The sequence below is a fragment of the Pyxicephalus adspersus genome, chromosome 4 (assembly GCF_032062135.1).
Source record: "Pyxicephalus adspersus chromosome 4, UCB_Pads_2.0, whole genome shotgun sequence".
Taxonomy (NCBI): Eukaryota; Metazoa; Chordata; class Amphibia; order Anura; family Pyxicephalidae; genus Pyxicephalus; species Pyxicephalus adspersus.
Window position 1 is genome coordinate 86,312,681 of NC_092861.1, and position 16,902 is coordinate 86,329,582.

Genomic DNA, 16,902 nt, shown 5'->3' on the forward strand with positions numbered 1-16,902 from the left:
CATTTAAAATATATACAGTGTCTTCTGTAATGAAAAATGTAACTTTAAGCTTTTTATTTTTGTTTGTAATAAACAAAATGGTCCTGGGTTTGTATCAGTTTTGATTTTCTCAATCTTTTGAATTATCAGTTCACCAGAAATCACAACTTTGAGCTTTAAAGTGTTTTTTTTTCTCTGACTAGTGGATTTGTTTTAAACCATTATCCCTGATTACTAATACATAATGTTTTACTTCAGAAAGGTAAAACTATAATAGTAACACATTACAGGTCAAACTGGAAGAATGTTTTTCAATTAACACAGTAAAGTAAACAGAGACTCAATGATTGCAAATTGTGTATGTCATACATTCATTAAGTAATTCATCATTTAAAATCTGCTCGGTTATATTTATTTTTAAAATATCTTTACTTAATTGTGTTTTGTTCCTTTTTCCAATGCCTGCATATTGGCTGGCCCACCCCACACAGTTCCAAAAATATCCTTCTCCGACCTCAGGGAATCCTCAATTAACTTCTCCCTTCCAGAGGTTATTACTTTTTTTACTGCTCTGTTCACTTCAGCTGCTCCCTTTGTGTATGATGCTATCCATGTTTGAGTTTTCTCCAATGGTCCATCAGTCCCAGATGATAAAATGTCATCAGCAAGGCCAATATTTAATGCATATTGAGGGTGAACGCGGAGAGTGCTGCTAAGTAGTTTCAGGGCATTTCTGCTTCCAACAAGCTGAATTAATCTTGTAGCTCCACCCCAACCTGGAACCAAACCCATAAGTTTATGGACAAAGCGGATTTCACTGTCTTCTGTCATCAACCTGCAGTAGAATACACAAAATGCCTTTATTATTAGGATTTATAATTGATCATATGAAAATATAATAAAATACCATATTATATGAAGGCAAGGTAAATAAATATCTATTTAATAATATATATTAAAATATCTATTTTTCCAAGTTTCGATCATATTGCAACATAAGATACCACAGAAAAATGATCACCTTTTCTACCTCTTCACCACTGATCTCCTTGGCACCCTTTCCACCTTGGATTATGCACAACCCCTTCCCATTTAACTGCAGATCACATCTACATCCCCCTGCACCCCTCCTAAACAGCTTACCTTTACCTCTTCTTACATTGCACCCAGCTTAAGGCCGCTTCCAGTGCACACTATGAAAACCCCACAAGCGATTTCTGTGCAGGTGAGTTTGTACAACTCCATGAAGACTATGGGCTGGAGTTCAGCTTTTTGGATTAGGTAAAGGTGAAATATTAACTGCTAGGGAAAAGTTAAAACAATTCCTACTTTTTGTTTTTTCCCATTTATCTTTACTTTCTGACCTATAGACAGATACAGAATAAAACTCTTTAAAGTTAGAAAAATCCACACAGAACAAAAACTGTAGCCTGAAAATTCCTAAATTTCTTTCAGCTCCTTTTAAAAGTGATAATATCATCTGCCAATTGACATTTTTTTAAAGTGCAGCTACAAAAGGCAGTGGTCAGTTAATTGAGCTTCTGCTTGCCAAATAATGCTAAATACAGTGTGGTGATCATGCAGAAAAATCAGAAACTTAGGAATACATACCTGAAATCACATGCTGTGCATAATTCAGCGCCTCCTCCTAATGCTTTTCCTTGAACTAATGCAACACTAATTAGTGGTAATCTAAAAAGCAAAATACAACAAATTTTAAAGTATATATGTTATAGTTTTGTGGTGAACCTGTGGTTTACAATGCAACTAAAAGCAACATGATTATCTTGTGGGAAAGGAGCTCCCTTTTCCTGGAAGCTTCCAGTGGCTCACTAAGGTGAGGGAAGCCATTAGACTGTGCATAATAACTCTAACAATCTTAAAATACTTGCAGATTATGGGAAACAGCGCCTGGGAGCCCAAAACATACCACTTATTCTGGGTTCTAAAGCAACTGCTCATGCTTGAGCCAATTGGAAAAGGAAGAATGTGCACTACAGATACCTCCTGTGTCTTCTTATTAGGTGATGCTTTTCTGAGTTGTCAAATTGCTGTTACCCTGCAAAGCCTCAACTGACTTCTTCTGTAGGTCCATATCTAAATGTTACATATTGATCCAATCAATCTGGCAAGACAGAAGAGCTGAGAAACTAGGGCTCATTTCCACTGATTTCATTTTTAGAGCACCCACAATGACAAGCAGGATGCCATGGGTTGCATAACATACTACAACACACACACAAAAAATCATAATTTTTTTTATTTTAAAATCATAATGCGTTGCTGTACTAAATTGATCGAGTAAGGTGTGGTTTGGGTATCACTAAGAATCCCTGGCAATGCAGCGCACCAAACGTGATGGTATTTGCTGCAAAATAGGATAACACATGTCTGCATGTAAATAAGTGCATTATCCTAACACATTAGTGGGAATGAGCCCTAAGGGTATTAGAAGTTTTTTCTGTGTTTAGTGATTTTTCGTTTGCATAGTCTACATTTTACCACTTCATAAGGAACACAAAGTCTTGGCTAATTTAATAATTGAAGGATCAAGATTCAGAACTCCATCAGTCAGTTTTTTTATCAGGTATTATAATTGATACAACTACAGTTACAGTAAAGACTGTGGGATGTTGTTGGTTCAATAGGAGACTATAGAGCCAGCTATTTCAAGTCATGTGCAGGGACCAGAAGCAGTCGGCTAATGGTACCACTGAGCTCAGATTACAGATTTCAGAGAATAAGATCCTAAAAACAGGACAGCATGGAGACAAGTATATTAAATACATACACACACAATCTTCCTACAGATCATTGATACTTTCCTAAATTGTCCTTAAGTCATAAGTACCCTTCTGTAACACTGGTCAACAAACATTTTCTTGCCAAACAGATTAAAGTCATTTTAGGTTCGGTAAAACTAGATCTAGTTTTATCAAGTTTGCCATAAAGAGCTGCTAATTTTTCTATCCTTTCCTTGTCATATTAGGTTATGTTTGATGCACAGATTCCAAATATGGTACTGGTTTTGCTAGATTGGCTCTAGTTTTTGAAATAATGACCTCAATAATAACCTCATAGAAAACTAATGAAACATGAAAATTAGGCAAAATTAAACTAGATATGCCTACGTATACAAAATTAGATCTTTGAAATACTTAATGTCAATATATTATATATTCAGTATATTTACAGAACTAATCACAGAGAAGTCATTGAAAAGCTCAGTTTGTATGATTTCCTTTTATGTTGATGATCAGGACAATTACGTTGAAGGCTCCAGCAGTAGTCTGCCATCATGTGTCTATCACATCTGCCCTGATACCTTTCTCTCATCACCTTTATATCTTGATGGAACCTCTCCCCTTGTTCCTCAATGAAATCTCCAAGGTTTTTTAGAAATTTGACAAATGGGTTTGGGTATAATGTACCTTTATGCTCATAGTAGCACCCAAATTTTTAAAGTTCAAGAGCAAGTTTTGTACCAGTTCTTTGTAAATTTTGTGCTTTATGGTTACCCAAGAAGTTCTTGATAACCATGACATAGCTGTGCCAGGCAAAAGCTTCAGTATCAGTCATGTAAATTGTCAAGTTTTTAATAATTTATCAGTTTCCAAATCTGGGGTCCATCAAAGATTCCTGCTTTAAATTTTTCAGTACTCAATCCAGGGAAGAATCTACAAATGTATTTGAAGCAATCACTGTCCTTGTTCGGAGCTCTAACAAATTGCTTCATTAATCCCAACTTTATGTGTAGTGGAGGGAGAATGATTTTTTCTTTGTCAACTTTCGGCTCGTTAATGAGGTTCACTGCACCTTTTTTTCATGTTTTCCCTTGGAGGCCAAGTAACTTTTTCCAGTGATCCTGCTTTACTCTACTATCCCACAAGCAGATGAAACATGAGTACTTTGTGTATCCACTTTGCTGTCCAAGTAGGAAGTTCACCATTTTTAAATCAACACTTATGGAACATTGGTGTTCATGATAGCAAAGACCATTTTGCTATTTTTATATTCATAAAACAGATTTCAAACTTCTATATGTTCTATGAGTGGAACTGTCTTTGAAAAGCCGTCAGTATTCTGCTCAGTATTCCGGTACTCCCATATGGGCTAGTGGCCGAGGGATGTTACAACAGAACACAACGTCTCCATCTTCACTGAAATATGGTAGCAGTGTCACCTCTCTTGTCTGATAAACTGTTATTTTTATTTCCAGTTGTTTTCTTTTTCCCTGGATGCTAAAAGTTCAGATGCTTGTTTTGACGAGCTTAGGTCATGTAATAAATCATTGAGCTCTTCCTGGGAGAACTGCTGGTTTGATGAAACACTTCTTTTATATTCATTTCCACTGCTAACTCCTGGATTACACTCCAAAGCCTGTATTTCCTCCATGTCAGATACAGGAATATCAGGGAATGTCCTGAACACTGGTTTGGGAACTGTCACACTTACCTCTTCCTTACTAAAGGGCAGGCATCTCTCTCCTGCGCATGCGGGCAGTTCTGACGCTGGGCGGGCCTCTGCTTTATCATTTCTGTCCAATCTGCTGGCCAATCAGAAAATAGCCTCTTGATCAGCCCTGGCTCTTTAGCTAGCTCACAGACTGCACTTTGTGTTTGTGCAACAAGTCTTCACTAGTGCCGAGCCCCTATCTCTGTGAGCTAGTTCTTGTACACCTGTTGCTTAATCCAGTGTTTCTTGTGTCCAGCTCCTGTGTTAGCCCCTCATTGTCCAGTCTGTTGGTTCCCAGCCAACTTCCCTGAGCTGTTCCAGTGTTCCTGTCAGTCTGTGGATATCCCTGCATCACCTGTGCCTCCTATTGCCCCTGTCCCTGTGCCAGCAGTGGCCTCTGTGCCACTGGTGTCTGTCTCCTGAATCCCTGGCTATTGATCCCTGGCGTGTGACCTGACCTCTCTTGCTTGCTGCCTGCCTCGACCCCGGGTTTACTTGACTATCTTTCTGCGCTGTGATTTGGTACTGTGTTTTCCCCACCTTGGTGTGCCCAAGGACTCCAACCTGGCAGTAACCAGCTGCGCAACATCCTCACCATCAGAGGCTCTGGAGAAAACCTGGTTACTGCTTAGACTCTGCGCCTTGGCCCTTCTCAGGGCTCACACCACCTCCGTGCAAGCCATAGCAACCCCTAGTGGTCCTGTCTCTCCATGTGTGACAGGAAGATCAACACCATGCGGCACAGGTCGTCTGAAAGTTTCATGAAAATATTGCTTCATTTATTATATAGAAAGCAAAACATTGGTGTAAATAAAGATTGATAATAATATGCAGTGTTAACATTTGTTGTTGGTAAAATCGTCTATTTCGATTCCTGTATCACAAGAACTAGAGCCAATTCAATGAAACTGATGCCATTTCTAGATTCAGCAGACCTGAAATTCACTAAATTTATTAAAAAATCCTTGGCAAGTGAAAAAAATTTTTTTTGTTAAGCTGTGTATTTATTTCCTCTTAATATAACCTTCATAAAGCATTACAGTGGTAAAATGTGTAAAAGTGTACACTACCTCTGTAGTCTTGTCAGAGTGTTCTGCATTAACATGCACATTAGAATCCCATCCTATGTACACAAGGAAAAAGAAATCACAGATGTAACATTTGCAAAGTAACAATTAGGAAAAATAGTTGCAAACTGTATTTCCCAACAACAACAATACACTATACCTAATTAGGTCAGTAAAACGTGAATGCTGATTGGTTGGTACACATTACTGAAAGTGAACGCTGATTTAAAAATTCAGACCTCCACTGTAAATATCTTGACTTGAGATTTAGTAATTTTCCTCCCGCATGGTATTTCAGTGTCAGATCTATAGCCGGTTCAACTATGAAAGGGTGTTGTTTGTTGCTGACAACCTAGCCTAATTAGTCCCAATTATGTAATATTCTCAATAGAAAGACACCGTGCTGACTGCATAACAAATAAGCTTACATTACTGTAGATGAACACAAGTTTCAACTACTTAAGTGGTGAGTGCCAAATAAGCTAAATTTAATTTTGTGGGTTTTTTTGTCTTTCGATATTTTGTCTAAACTGCGTGGCTACCACAAAGACTGCATATGTATTTTTAGGGCTAAAAATGCGATTAGGTAGATCTAGTGAGGCTTGAACTGTTGTGTGGACTCTCTGCCCATACAATTAGCCCCTTTTGAGACTGTCTATCCCACAAGTCTATGAGAGCAAGGCTGCTATAAACTCATATATATTTTGGACTTTGTTTCTCACTTTCTAAAAGGCGGACATGTCTCTTCATACTATGCAAAATAAACATGTCTGCTGAGACTAACTATAAATGCATGTTTTTGCTTGAAACTGGCAACTGAACTCTGATGGTCAAATCATGCCTTTGTCCTATGATCTATATGACAACACATACTAAAATCTTACCAAAGATTAAATGTTAAAATGTATGTTAAGCAAAAAAATGTTTTCTAGCTTTGGATAATAAAATTGCTTTGATGTTTTTATGGCTATCCAGGGTTAAGTTTAGAAGATTTACCTTCACTTCCTGTCCTTCTGATGAAGTGATTTCACCAGACAGGAAGTGAGAATAGCTGTGCAACAGAAACACAAACAGAAATAAAATTTGACAAAGGTTTTAGGTTTCTACTTTTCAGAAAAAAAGTATAATAAGTCATATGGGTTATTATGAATACACATCAGATGTCCATTTATGAGCTACAAAGTCCTATTCATTTCCACAGCTGCCCATGTAAGAGTCAGACTTGGAGCGGATGCTGCGTGCACTGGTAATCATTTAACATGTGCATAAACGTTTTTGTTAAGGATAATCTGGGACACTGGTGACAGAAAACAAACATATTTTCAAATTGTGCATTTGGGCATGACACCAATAAAGGATTTATTATGATAGTATAGGGTTTGCTATGCATTGGAGTTAGTTCTGAGTCAAGGGTTAGAATGAGGGTGAGTGTCAGTAACTATTACATTTCAGGAGTGATCAAATCATTTTGTGTATAATATAAACATGTGGCGCCATACCCCATAATAAGAAATAAACTAAACTGCAGCAGACAGGTTCTTTATTTCAATGTCCCTCTTTCAAAAAAATAAACTTACCTGCCGGATTTTTTTTAATTACACTGACTCTGAATGATGAAAAAAGTAAAGTACAAAACTACACACCTTTGGGTTGCTGATAGCTTTAACTGCATTTAAGTCAGAACCAGAACAGAATGTGTTCTTTGCACCATAAACAATAAGTCCTTTCCCTTCCTGCCAGTTCTCCAGATCACTAATCCGTTCTTCTAATTCCATCATCATTGTTCCTGCAACAGAAATATAATATCAGTTCCAAAATCACTGTTTGTCAATAAGTGTTCTGGACAAGACAGTGTATAATCATCTGATGAAAAAAAGACTATATTGTAAAGTATACCAATATTTATATTTATTAGCTGTTAAAAAAAAACTCAAAGAAAATTAAAATGACCTCTACAGCCCAGAGATTTTGTGGCTTGTAGAAAAACTAAGAAATGGCTTCTGCTCCTCTTATCTAGTCCTATTAGTGTGTCATATACAATACATGGGTGTGGGTTAATTTTTGTTAATGTTTATTATTTTATCCATTATTTTTTTTTGCATATACTGGAGTATTGACACCCAAAAGATACTAATACATATACAAGTCCAATGTATACCTTCTTTTTATAATTGAACAGCCATCCATTCATCCTACAAGCTGGTATTCAGAACTGAAAATAGAAAAACCTACAAAGGATATGTATCCAGCAGCTTCTAGTGCTACCACTTTCTCTAAAATGATGTCTCCAGGAACGAGCCATCAAACCACTGAACTGATCTGAATTCCAGTAAAGGATTATCATTTCTAAATTTATCAACTTTAGAGTAGATGCTGGAAACCTTTAAAAGCTTTGCATCAATGAATATGGGAGAGAAACATACTATTACCATCATCCTTTGTGCCATGAATGTACTAGCTACACCTGCTTTGATTCAAAGGCAGTACCTATCACTTTACGTGGTTTAGCTACTAACCATTTGAAGTTTTTGCTAAATTCTCCAGAGCAGCAGGGACACTAGTGACATAACAGACAAAGGGTGGAACCACAGCACAGAGATTGTTCTGAGCCCCTCTTGCATAAATCAAACACCATATAAAAAAACATATCACACATTCACTAGTACTAGCATTAATACAAGCCTGAGTGTGCATTTCCAAAGTATTAGTAAAAGCCATATTTTGGCTGCTCCCATTAATTCTGCTAAAACACACAGGAGCATGCAGAGATTTGCTCATTAAAGATATCTGTCTGGATGCCACCCCACCACTGACTGATGGAGGCCTCCTTACAGACAGCTCCTGCCAAACATATATTCTTTCTGCCTGGGAAAAAATCAGTTTATGAACGTAGAGTTGGATGAACAGGGCTGTGGAATAGATTAAATTAATTCGTCCATCAATCTGGGATGATCCTGCCCATCATGGGCATTCATCAGACAAACTTTGTGAACCAAGTCCTACCTGTAAATGCATTCATTCGAGATGGATTATCAATACACAGCTCTGCTATTCCATTTTCTCCTTTAACCAGTGTCACTGATCCTCCAGTGAACGGAGCTAGTTTATTTTTTATTTCTTCCGCATTAAAACCATGGCTGCTGTTATACAGAGACAGGGATCTGTAAAGATGCCATCTTGTTGCTGATCTGTTCAGCATGCATCTCCATATGGAATAGGCCATTGCTGGAAATAAACATAACATATTTAAAATATTAGGATTTGGGAGTGTTTGTCATAAGAAACATAATTTTAAGTTTACATTAAATTCCCAATGTGGTGTAAAGAAAACTCTAACATAAACTGAATTGCAAGATTAAGCTATTTTGGAAGTTAGCCTATTTTACAATAAAACAAACATGAAACTGAAATGTGTACCGTGATTTGTTTCCAAAGGCTGTCACAGTACAAAATACAAGACATAACATGGAATATCTGTGGGAGATCATAATATAATCAATGTTATGGAGAGGTTTATGTGCAGTGCAGTACATTTCATAATAGAATGTGTGTCTGATATAAAATGTCACCTTGGTATGAATGATATTAGCCCACACAATGGCTCCAAATGTGTTCTAATTATGGTAACAGTCCATGTGCAATAAAAGCAGATCTGAGACCAGTGCATGGACAGCACCCTTTACATATAATTAAATGTGCCTTTATTGTATTTTACTTTATATTTTAATATTTACACCAAAAGTAAAGCTGAACTATGCTTTCTTACAGCATGTCATATGCCTGGTCCTCAGCCGAATTTGATGTTCTGTCTGTTGGCCTTTAAGACATTACCATGCTTTGTAGTGTTAAGGGCTGGCAGATGGAAGCTCAAAATGCAAAAAGGCATCAGGTATCAGAAACTCCTGGTAGTGTCAGAGGCAGAAGTAATATGAGGCAGCAGTAGCTACACAAAAAAGCAACATTCCTTGCTACAGGTAACATATGACAAGCCAATTTATTTTTGGGATAGAGTAGAAAAGAATTAAAGTGATATTTAATATTTTATCATAGAGAGTGGGATTTCTCTAATCTATCCCCCCTTTATCCAAAGCTAAAACAAAAACAATTGGCTGGGTATATACTTTAAGCTGGATATCTCAGTTTTGAATGCATACTAATAATAATACATTTTACAGATTATTGATTGCTAAAATATAATAATATTATTACAGTGTTATCCCCAGCCCCTTTAGCTGTGTGTACCACCTTACCCTTTTTAGTAAGCACCAGGCTGTTTTTGGGAGGTTACTGAAAGGTTGGGTCACAATACAGGGGCTGCCACCTGCCTGCAGCTTCTTCCCACCTAGCTTGGGAAAAAATTCTGGGTTGAACACTAATTATTAACTTGTATTCATATCATATTAAACAGTGCTTTACAAAATCTATTTTGAGAGTTGTTTTAGATATTGATTTTTATATATTAGTAGGTTCTCTGCTTTCCAGCAACTGCGGTCAGGCAACCGACCCTGTGACAAGACTTCACTTATGGAGACTTTTACCGAGCCCCCAAGCTGGGATAAGCCATTACTTTATATCTTGCTTGTTGTGACTTATGACCCAGCCTTGTCAGACATATATTTGGGGGCCACAGCCTTGCATCTGTGTAACATCCCCATTATCAAAAGCCCTGTTCAAGACCTGACAAGTGCTTAGACCCTTTGTTCTAATATATTTAGTGCCAATTGACAGGATGACCTTTAAGTTGACTGTCCACATACGGCGGTTAAACTGATGTCCTGACACCTCCCTTCTCTTTCTGTAAACTAGTTACTGTTATCTCCCTTCCACCCACCTGAAATCATGTTAAACTTTGAACATTAAGCAAGAAAGCAATAAAAAAATCAAAGTCATATAATAGATACATTAAAAATTGTTTTCAAATGCATACAGAAAGCACAACCTTCTTGCTCACTTCTTTAGTTTTTCATCCCAGTCACCATTGTACTGTACAAGTCCATCCACTCCTTTTTTTTGGTAAATAATATTAATATTTATATTAATGGAGGTTTTTAATGTATAAACACGTATTAACCCTTATAATAATGCAATGACAAAGAGTTAACATACTGAGTGCCCTATTTTGGATAAACTGTGAATAACATTTATAATGAGGGCTGCATCTATAACTAGGGTATGCTGTATTGGTACTTTGTATCAAGGCTTTGTACAATTGATAAAATGTAGCTTACAAAACTTACAATGTTATACAAAATAAAGTTACAGATCATTAGTATGCAGACCCAGAAAAAGTTAAAGAAGGAAATGTGTGGAGCATGACCTTCCTTGACACACTGGTTTATAAACATGTTACCCATGTTGTCTTTTAAATGCATTTAATGACTTAATAAACATCCTAAATGATAGAGCTCTTTTGCATTGTCCTCTTTGATTGTGAGTCATCAGTCAGAGATTTACTTTAAAAGTTATTTACTGACCAGATATGCAATAGGAAGCAAGAAATGTGCCAAAAGTCATTGAAAATTCCTACGTTAGACAACTGTCACTGCAAAAGATGTCCCCACTGAACACATTACCCTAAAATCTTGATGTGGTAATTATACAAAAATGTAAGATTTCCCTTACTTTATATCTTTTGGAAAATGGTTATCTGGACCTAAGAATGTGAATCTCCTCAGAATGAAGTCAAACTCCAATTCAAAACCTAATAAAGGTTCTGCGTCCATTCTAATCATTCAAACTTTCAATGTAGGTGTAAACATGACTGGTGGCTTGGAGCAGGAAAATTCTTAGTATTATCAAACTTTAAAAATAGGTTTTCTGTATAAAACAATGCAAAGAACCTCCAGTGGGTGTTTTAGGGAATTCTGCTGTTCTTCACAAATAGGGGTCCTTAATCTCCTCTTCCCTAATGAGTCCTGAGTGGATTGTTACTCTGTGTTTGGATGAAGGCCTTTAGCTTTAAGCAAATAAGCTATGTACTGTAAGGTTTGAATACATTTATTAATGAATAGACAGACAGAGGTTAGAACTCCAGACACTTTTTTTGCCATCCTTACTTCCTAACCTTACCAGCCTGTCTTCAGCTTAACATATTTCATCTGAATTCTTAAGAAGACCCTATAATCACACAGCAACAGTTTACCCTGAACATTACATCTGTATTCCATGTATTTACAAAAGAATGCTCTGCTGCTACAAGCAGAAATATTACTACTATTTAGGGATGAGTGAGCGAGATTTTTAAACTCCATCTTGCGGCGAATTCAGCCGTTTTCGCTTATCGAAATTGTAAGCGAGAACAGCCGGTGTAAATTCAACCGTAAAAACGACGGAGATCAAATTTTCATTAAAAAAAAAAAAGTCCTGCGAATCAGAGAGCACTAGAGGTTTTGAATAGGGAGACTTGTCCCCATTTAACCTCTAGTGCCAGGGATCACTGCCCTGGGAATCCTCCTGTAATGATTTCCTGGAACTTCCGATGGGTCAGCGAAATCGGTTCGTCGAAATTTTGCGGACCCATCGGAAGTTCAAGGAAATTTTCGCGAGAATGCCAGAGGCTCATCCCTAGTACTATTATTGTAAATGCCTTAGATATGTAATACAGTAGAACCTCGATTATCCGGCACCCACAGGGAATGGCTGATTCCAGGTAAGTGTAGTTTCCAGTTAACTGAGGTTTCTCAGACATTCAGCACTAGATTTGAATGAGGAGACTTGTCCCAAGCATCATCCGGATTTCCCATTTCTCAGGCAATCACGGAGCGAAGCAATCAGCCGAGCTCTGCTCTGCTCTCCTGATTGCTCCCGCAGCCCTAGAAGAGCTGTGGTATGTGTTCCTGGATGCAGAACACATGCCACAGCTCCACTAGGGCTGCAAGAGCAATCAATAAAGCGGAGCTCTTGGGTGCCAGTCATCTGGGTTTTATGGTTGTTCTGAGTTCCAGACAACCGGGGTTCTACTGTATTATCCAATGTTCTTCTTACAGCAGAAAAACTGAGATAAAATAAGAGCAGAGAGGTGAATGCAGTCTGTGTGTAACCCTGGAAAATCAAATAAATTTCCAGAAGTTTCCTATTACGTCAGAATATCAGCACTAAAAGCTCTGCTTGCCATTAGGTAGAAATATTATTTAAAAAATCCATTCCTGTAAAACAAGAAGGTAAATACTCCTATTTAATGCTGCTCCCACCCCGGAATGTCACTCTGATCCATGGAAATAGTCCACCAGTGGGAAACCAGCTTGTTTGATCTCCTGGATTCCCTGCTCAAACTGGTCCCTGTTACTGACCTCACGGCACTTCTGTATACTGTAATGATGGGGAGGTCAGCAGGAACAACCAGTGAAATCTACAAGGCATGCTGGAAGTGCTGGTTTCCTCAAGGACTTCACAAATAATTTTTAACAATTAAATAAATAAGTAGGGACCCATTACAGATTTTTTTTTGTATTTATAAAATACACACTTTAAATTTTATTTAAAATAAAAACCCTAAAAACAAAACCATGTAGATGCATTCCTCTCCAAATAGAAGCTTTTGTAGGTGATCCTGCTAGTTGCACTCTCTATCTTCCAAGCATGGCACTGGATCTATCCTGGCTTTCATCACTGTACATCCCTCAGCTTCTAATGGAAGCTACAGGAGGACATGATCTCATATTAAGCCTGGATAACATATCCCACACCGCACCGAATAGGAGCTTTACAGTCGTAAAGGAAGCTGTACAGGTAGGTTGTCAGCTCTTGTGGTCAGGGTTCTCTCCTTATTGTTTCTGTGACCTATGTCACATAGGTTTCGATCTATCTTTATAGATCAATAGGCTTTATACAACATTAATAAAGATTTATAGATCATGCCACTACACGAGACCGCCCCCCCCCCCAATCTGGAGTCTGTGTGGTCCCATGCCTGATAAATGATTTTATAGTAAAAAGCAGCTTTTTAGAACATCTATTACTGATTGACCCATATAAATGATGTAATCATACAACAGCATGATAAGGTTTTTTTTTGTGTTCACATAAAATTTACCCCATCTCCATTCCATCAGCACACATATAATAAAGACTGCCTTCATGGTTGTCATGGTAACATGTGGTGACAGGGCCTCTTTAACACATTATCTGTGAGTACATGTTTACACTCCCAATGAAAGCTAATAACATCCTGCTATCATACGACTGGAGTGTGTGATGGGGAAGGAGCTGGTAAACTATTCCTAGTCATTATTGGAGCTAATCCCAGCACCATGGCCTTTATTTTAGGGTCACAGCACCATCAACTTGTCTAATGATTCAAAACACTCACCGCGGTGCGCCGACAACTCTGTCCGACTGGAAATAACGACGTGTACATAGTTCCGGATACACAGTGCAGGGAGGAGAGTAGGAGGAGAGGTGATGCTGCACAGCTGTTTCCTCCTCACACCAGAGTGTCAGTGACAACAAGTGACTCGTGAAGGACACTGATTTCTATTTTATATGGATTTTACAGAACCCCTGTAATGCTTTCACTTTGAAGACCCCCCACCCCCATGCTGGATTTCCAAAAATAGTATCAGCTTTCCTATAGTCTGTAGAAATTCTGTGCATCTGGAAACCCCCAAAAGTTTATACTGCTGGACTGTTGAAAGTGAGATTAGAGCATTACCAAGACTTTGGGCCCACCTACAGTGCTCTCCTTTAGGATTGGGCAGAATCATATTTGAAACATGATTAAGTGCGAATAAGCTATTTACATTAGCCGACATTTCTTTCATAATTATTTATTTCACCCTTTGGTGAAATTAGCATAAAACCTTCCCTAAAGCTAGAAATCCTCACTGCTTCTTCTGTTTTTTTTTTTATAGCGCTAACATATTATGCAGCGCTGTACATTAAACAGGAATTGCAAATGACAGGCAGATACAGACAGTGACATAGGAGGAGAGGACCCTGCCCTGAAGAGCTTACAATCCAAGAGGTGGGGAGCACTACACAATAGAAGTGGAGATATGGAGTAGTGGGAAGTAGTGAGGGTTTAAGAGACAGAAGAAGATGGATAGGCAAGTTTAAAAAGATGGGTTTTGAGTGAGGAGCAGAAAGAAGGAGCAACTCCATTCCAGAGAGTTGGGGCCGTGCGTGTGACGAGGTTATGAGTGAGGAAGTCATTAGTACGTCATTAAAGGAGTGGTGGAATAGATGAATGATTTTAGCTACAGCAATCATAACACAGCTCAACAAAAAAAAAATGTTTTCACTTGCCAAGGGTTTTTCAATATATTTAGTGTATATCAGGTCTGTTGAATCCAGAAATGACATCAGTTTCATTGAATTGGCTCTAGCTCTTGTGATACAGGAATGGGAATAGACAATTACCAACAACAAATGTTAACACAGCATAATATTTTCAATCTTTATTTACACCGTTGTTTTGCATTTCATATATTAAATGTAGCATTATTTTCATGAAACGTTCATTTGCCTTCTTTTTATTCATACATTTTCTTTTTTTTTTAAAGAAATATGAGTTCTTCAAGAAGAAGTTGTTTATTGGCCATAATGTATTTTTGTGATGTAACACATTTGTGATGAATATTCTCAGCAAAAACAGAGAATAAACATTACAGAATTTTCTGAAACAAGCATATCTTGCATATTTTGGTATTAAAGAGGGGGACCAAGATAAGTATTGGGTTTCCCATATGGTATGCAAAACTTGTGTAGAGTGTCTACATCAGTAGAAGAATCGAAAACTGTAGAGTTTGAAATTTGGTGTACCTATGGTATGGAGAGAGCCCAAAAATCATGATAATGATTGTTATTTTTTTTGTGAATGTAAAAGGTTTCAATCGTTACAAGAAAAACAAGTGGGAGTACCTTGATTTGGATTCAGCAAGACGACCTGTACCATATGGTGCTGATGTTCCCATACCAGTGTTCAGTACACTCGCTGATATTCCTGTATCCAACATGGAGGATATACAGGGTTTGGAGTGTAATCCAGGAGTTAGCAGTGGAAGTGAATATGAAGGAATATCTAACCAGCAGTTCTCCCAAGAAGAGCTCAATGATTTAATTTGTGACCTAAGTCTGTCAAAACAAGCATCTGAACTTTTAGCATCCAGGCTAAAGAAAAGAACTGTCTGAGACCGGAAGGTAAAATAACGGCTTATAGTACAAGAGAGGAGACACTCCTACCATATTTCAGTGTAGATGGAGACTACTTTGTGTACTGTTATAACATCCCTGGACTACTAGCCCATATGGGAGTATCAGAATACTGAGCAGAAGACTGGCGGCTTTTCATACACAGTGCCACTCGAAGTTTGAAATGTGTTTTACTGCAAAAAGGCAACTGCTATGCATTAATTCCAATTGGTCACTCAACAAAACTTAAAGAAGAATATGAAAAAATCAAAATGGTCTTACAAATAGTGATCTTCCTACTTGGACAGCAAAGTGGATACACAAAGTACCCATGTTTCATCTGCTTGTGGTATAGTAGAGCAAAGCAGGATCACTGGAAAAAAGTGACATGGCTTCCAAGGGAAAACATGAAAAACATCATTAATGAGCCAATGGTTGACAAAGAAAAAATCATTCTCCCTCCGCTACACATAAAGTTGGGATTAATGAAGCAATTTGTTAGAGCTCTGACCAAGGATGGTGATTGCTTCAAATACATTTGTAGATTTTTCCCTGGATTGAGTACTGAAAAATTAAAAGCAGGAATCTTTGATGGACCCCAGATTTGGAAACTGATAAATGATTTAAATTTTACAAGTTACATGACTGATACTGAAGCTTCTGCCTGGCACAGCTATGTAATGGTTGTCAAGAACTTCTTGGGTAACCATACAGGACAAATATATGAATAACTGGTACAAAACTTGCTCTAAAACTTAAAAAAATTGGGTGCTACTATGAGCATAAAGGTACACTATCTCCATAGCCATTTCCAGAAAACCTTGGTGATTTCAGTGAGGAACAAGGGGAGAGGTTCCATCAGGATATAAAGATGATGGAAGAAAGGTATCAGGGCAGATAGGATAGACACATGATGACAGACTACTGCTGGAGCCTTCAACATGATTGTCCCGATCATCAGCATAAAAGGAAATCATACAAATGGAGTTTTTCAATGACTTCTTTGTGATTAGTTTTGTAAATATACTGAATGAAGAATATATTGACATTAAGTACCGTATTTTTCGGACTATAAGACGCACTTTTTCTTCCCCAAAACTGGGGGGGAAAAGTGGGTGCGTCTTATACACCGAATACACGTTAAATATACCGGTAATTAAAAAAAATCATACTCACCCGATCCCGATGCTGTGGGCTTCTTCTTCTCCTCGCTCTCCTCCCGGCTGCAGCGCGTGTCTCCTCCTCCTCTGAGCGAGGAGAAGCCGACATGCAT

General features: G+C 37.9%; 1 protein-coding gene across 4 annotated transcripts in view; it reads right to left on the bottom strand.

Annotated features, from left to right (window-relative positions):
• Positions 1–27: 27 nt before the first annotated feature.
• Positions 28–16,902, bottom strand: part of ECHDC1 (ethylmalonyl-CoA decarboxylase 1) — a 31,172-nt gene continuing 14,297 nt past the window's right edge. Inside the window, exons 1-7 of one of the 4 annotated variants that reach the window (XM_072408873.1) lie at positions 13,810–13,827; positions 9,752–9,847; positions 8,505–8,726; positions 7,145–7,287; positions 5,505–5,557; positions 1,591–1,671; positions 28–814 (exon numbers count right to left, since the gene is read on the bottom strand). In XM_072408873.1, the coding sequence (XP_072264974.1) occupies positions 412–814; positions 1,591–1,671; positions 5,505–5,557; positions 7,145–7,287; positions 8,505–8,724 (900 nt within the window). In that variant the 5' untranslated portion in view covers positions 8,725–8,726; positions 9,752–9,847; positions 13,810–13,827 and the 3' untranslated portion in view covers positions 28–411. Of the gene's footprint in view, positions 815–1,590; positions 1,672–5,504; positions 5,558–7,144; positions 7,288–8,504; positions 8,727–9,751; positions 9,894–13,809; positions 13,832–16,902 lie in introns of those variants that run through there. The other 3 variants (XM_072408874.1, XM_072408872.1, XM_072408871.1) reach the window with 3 other exon arrangements.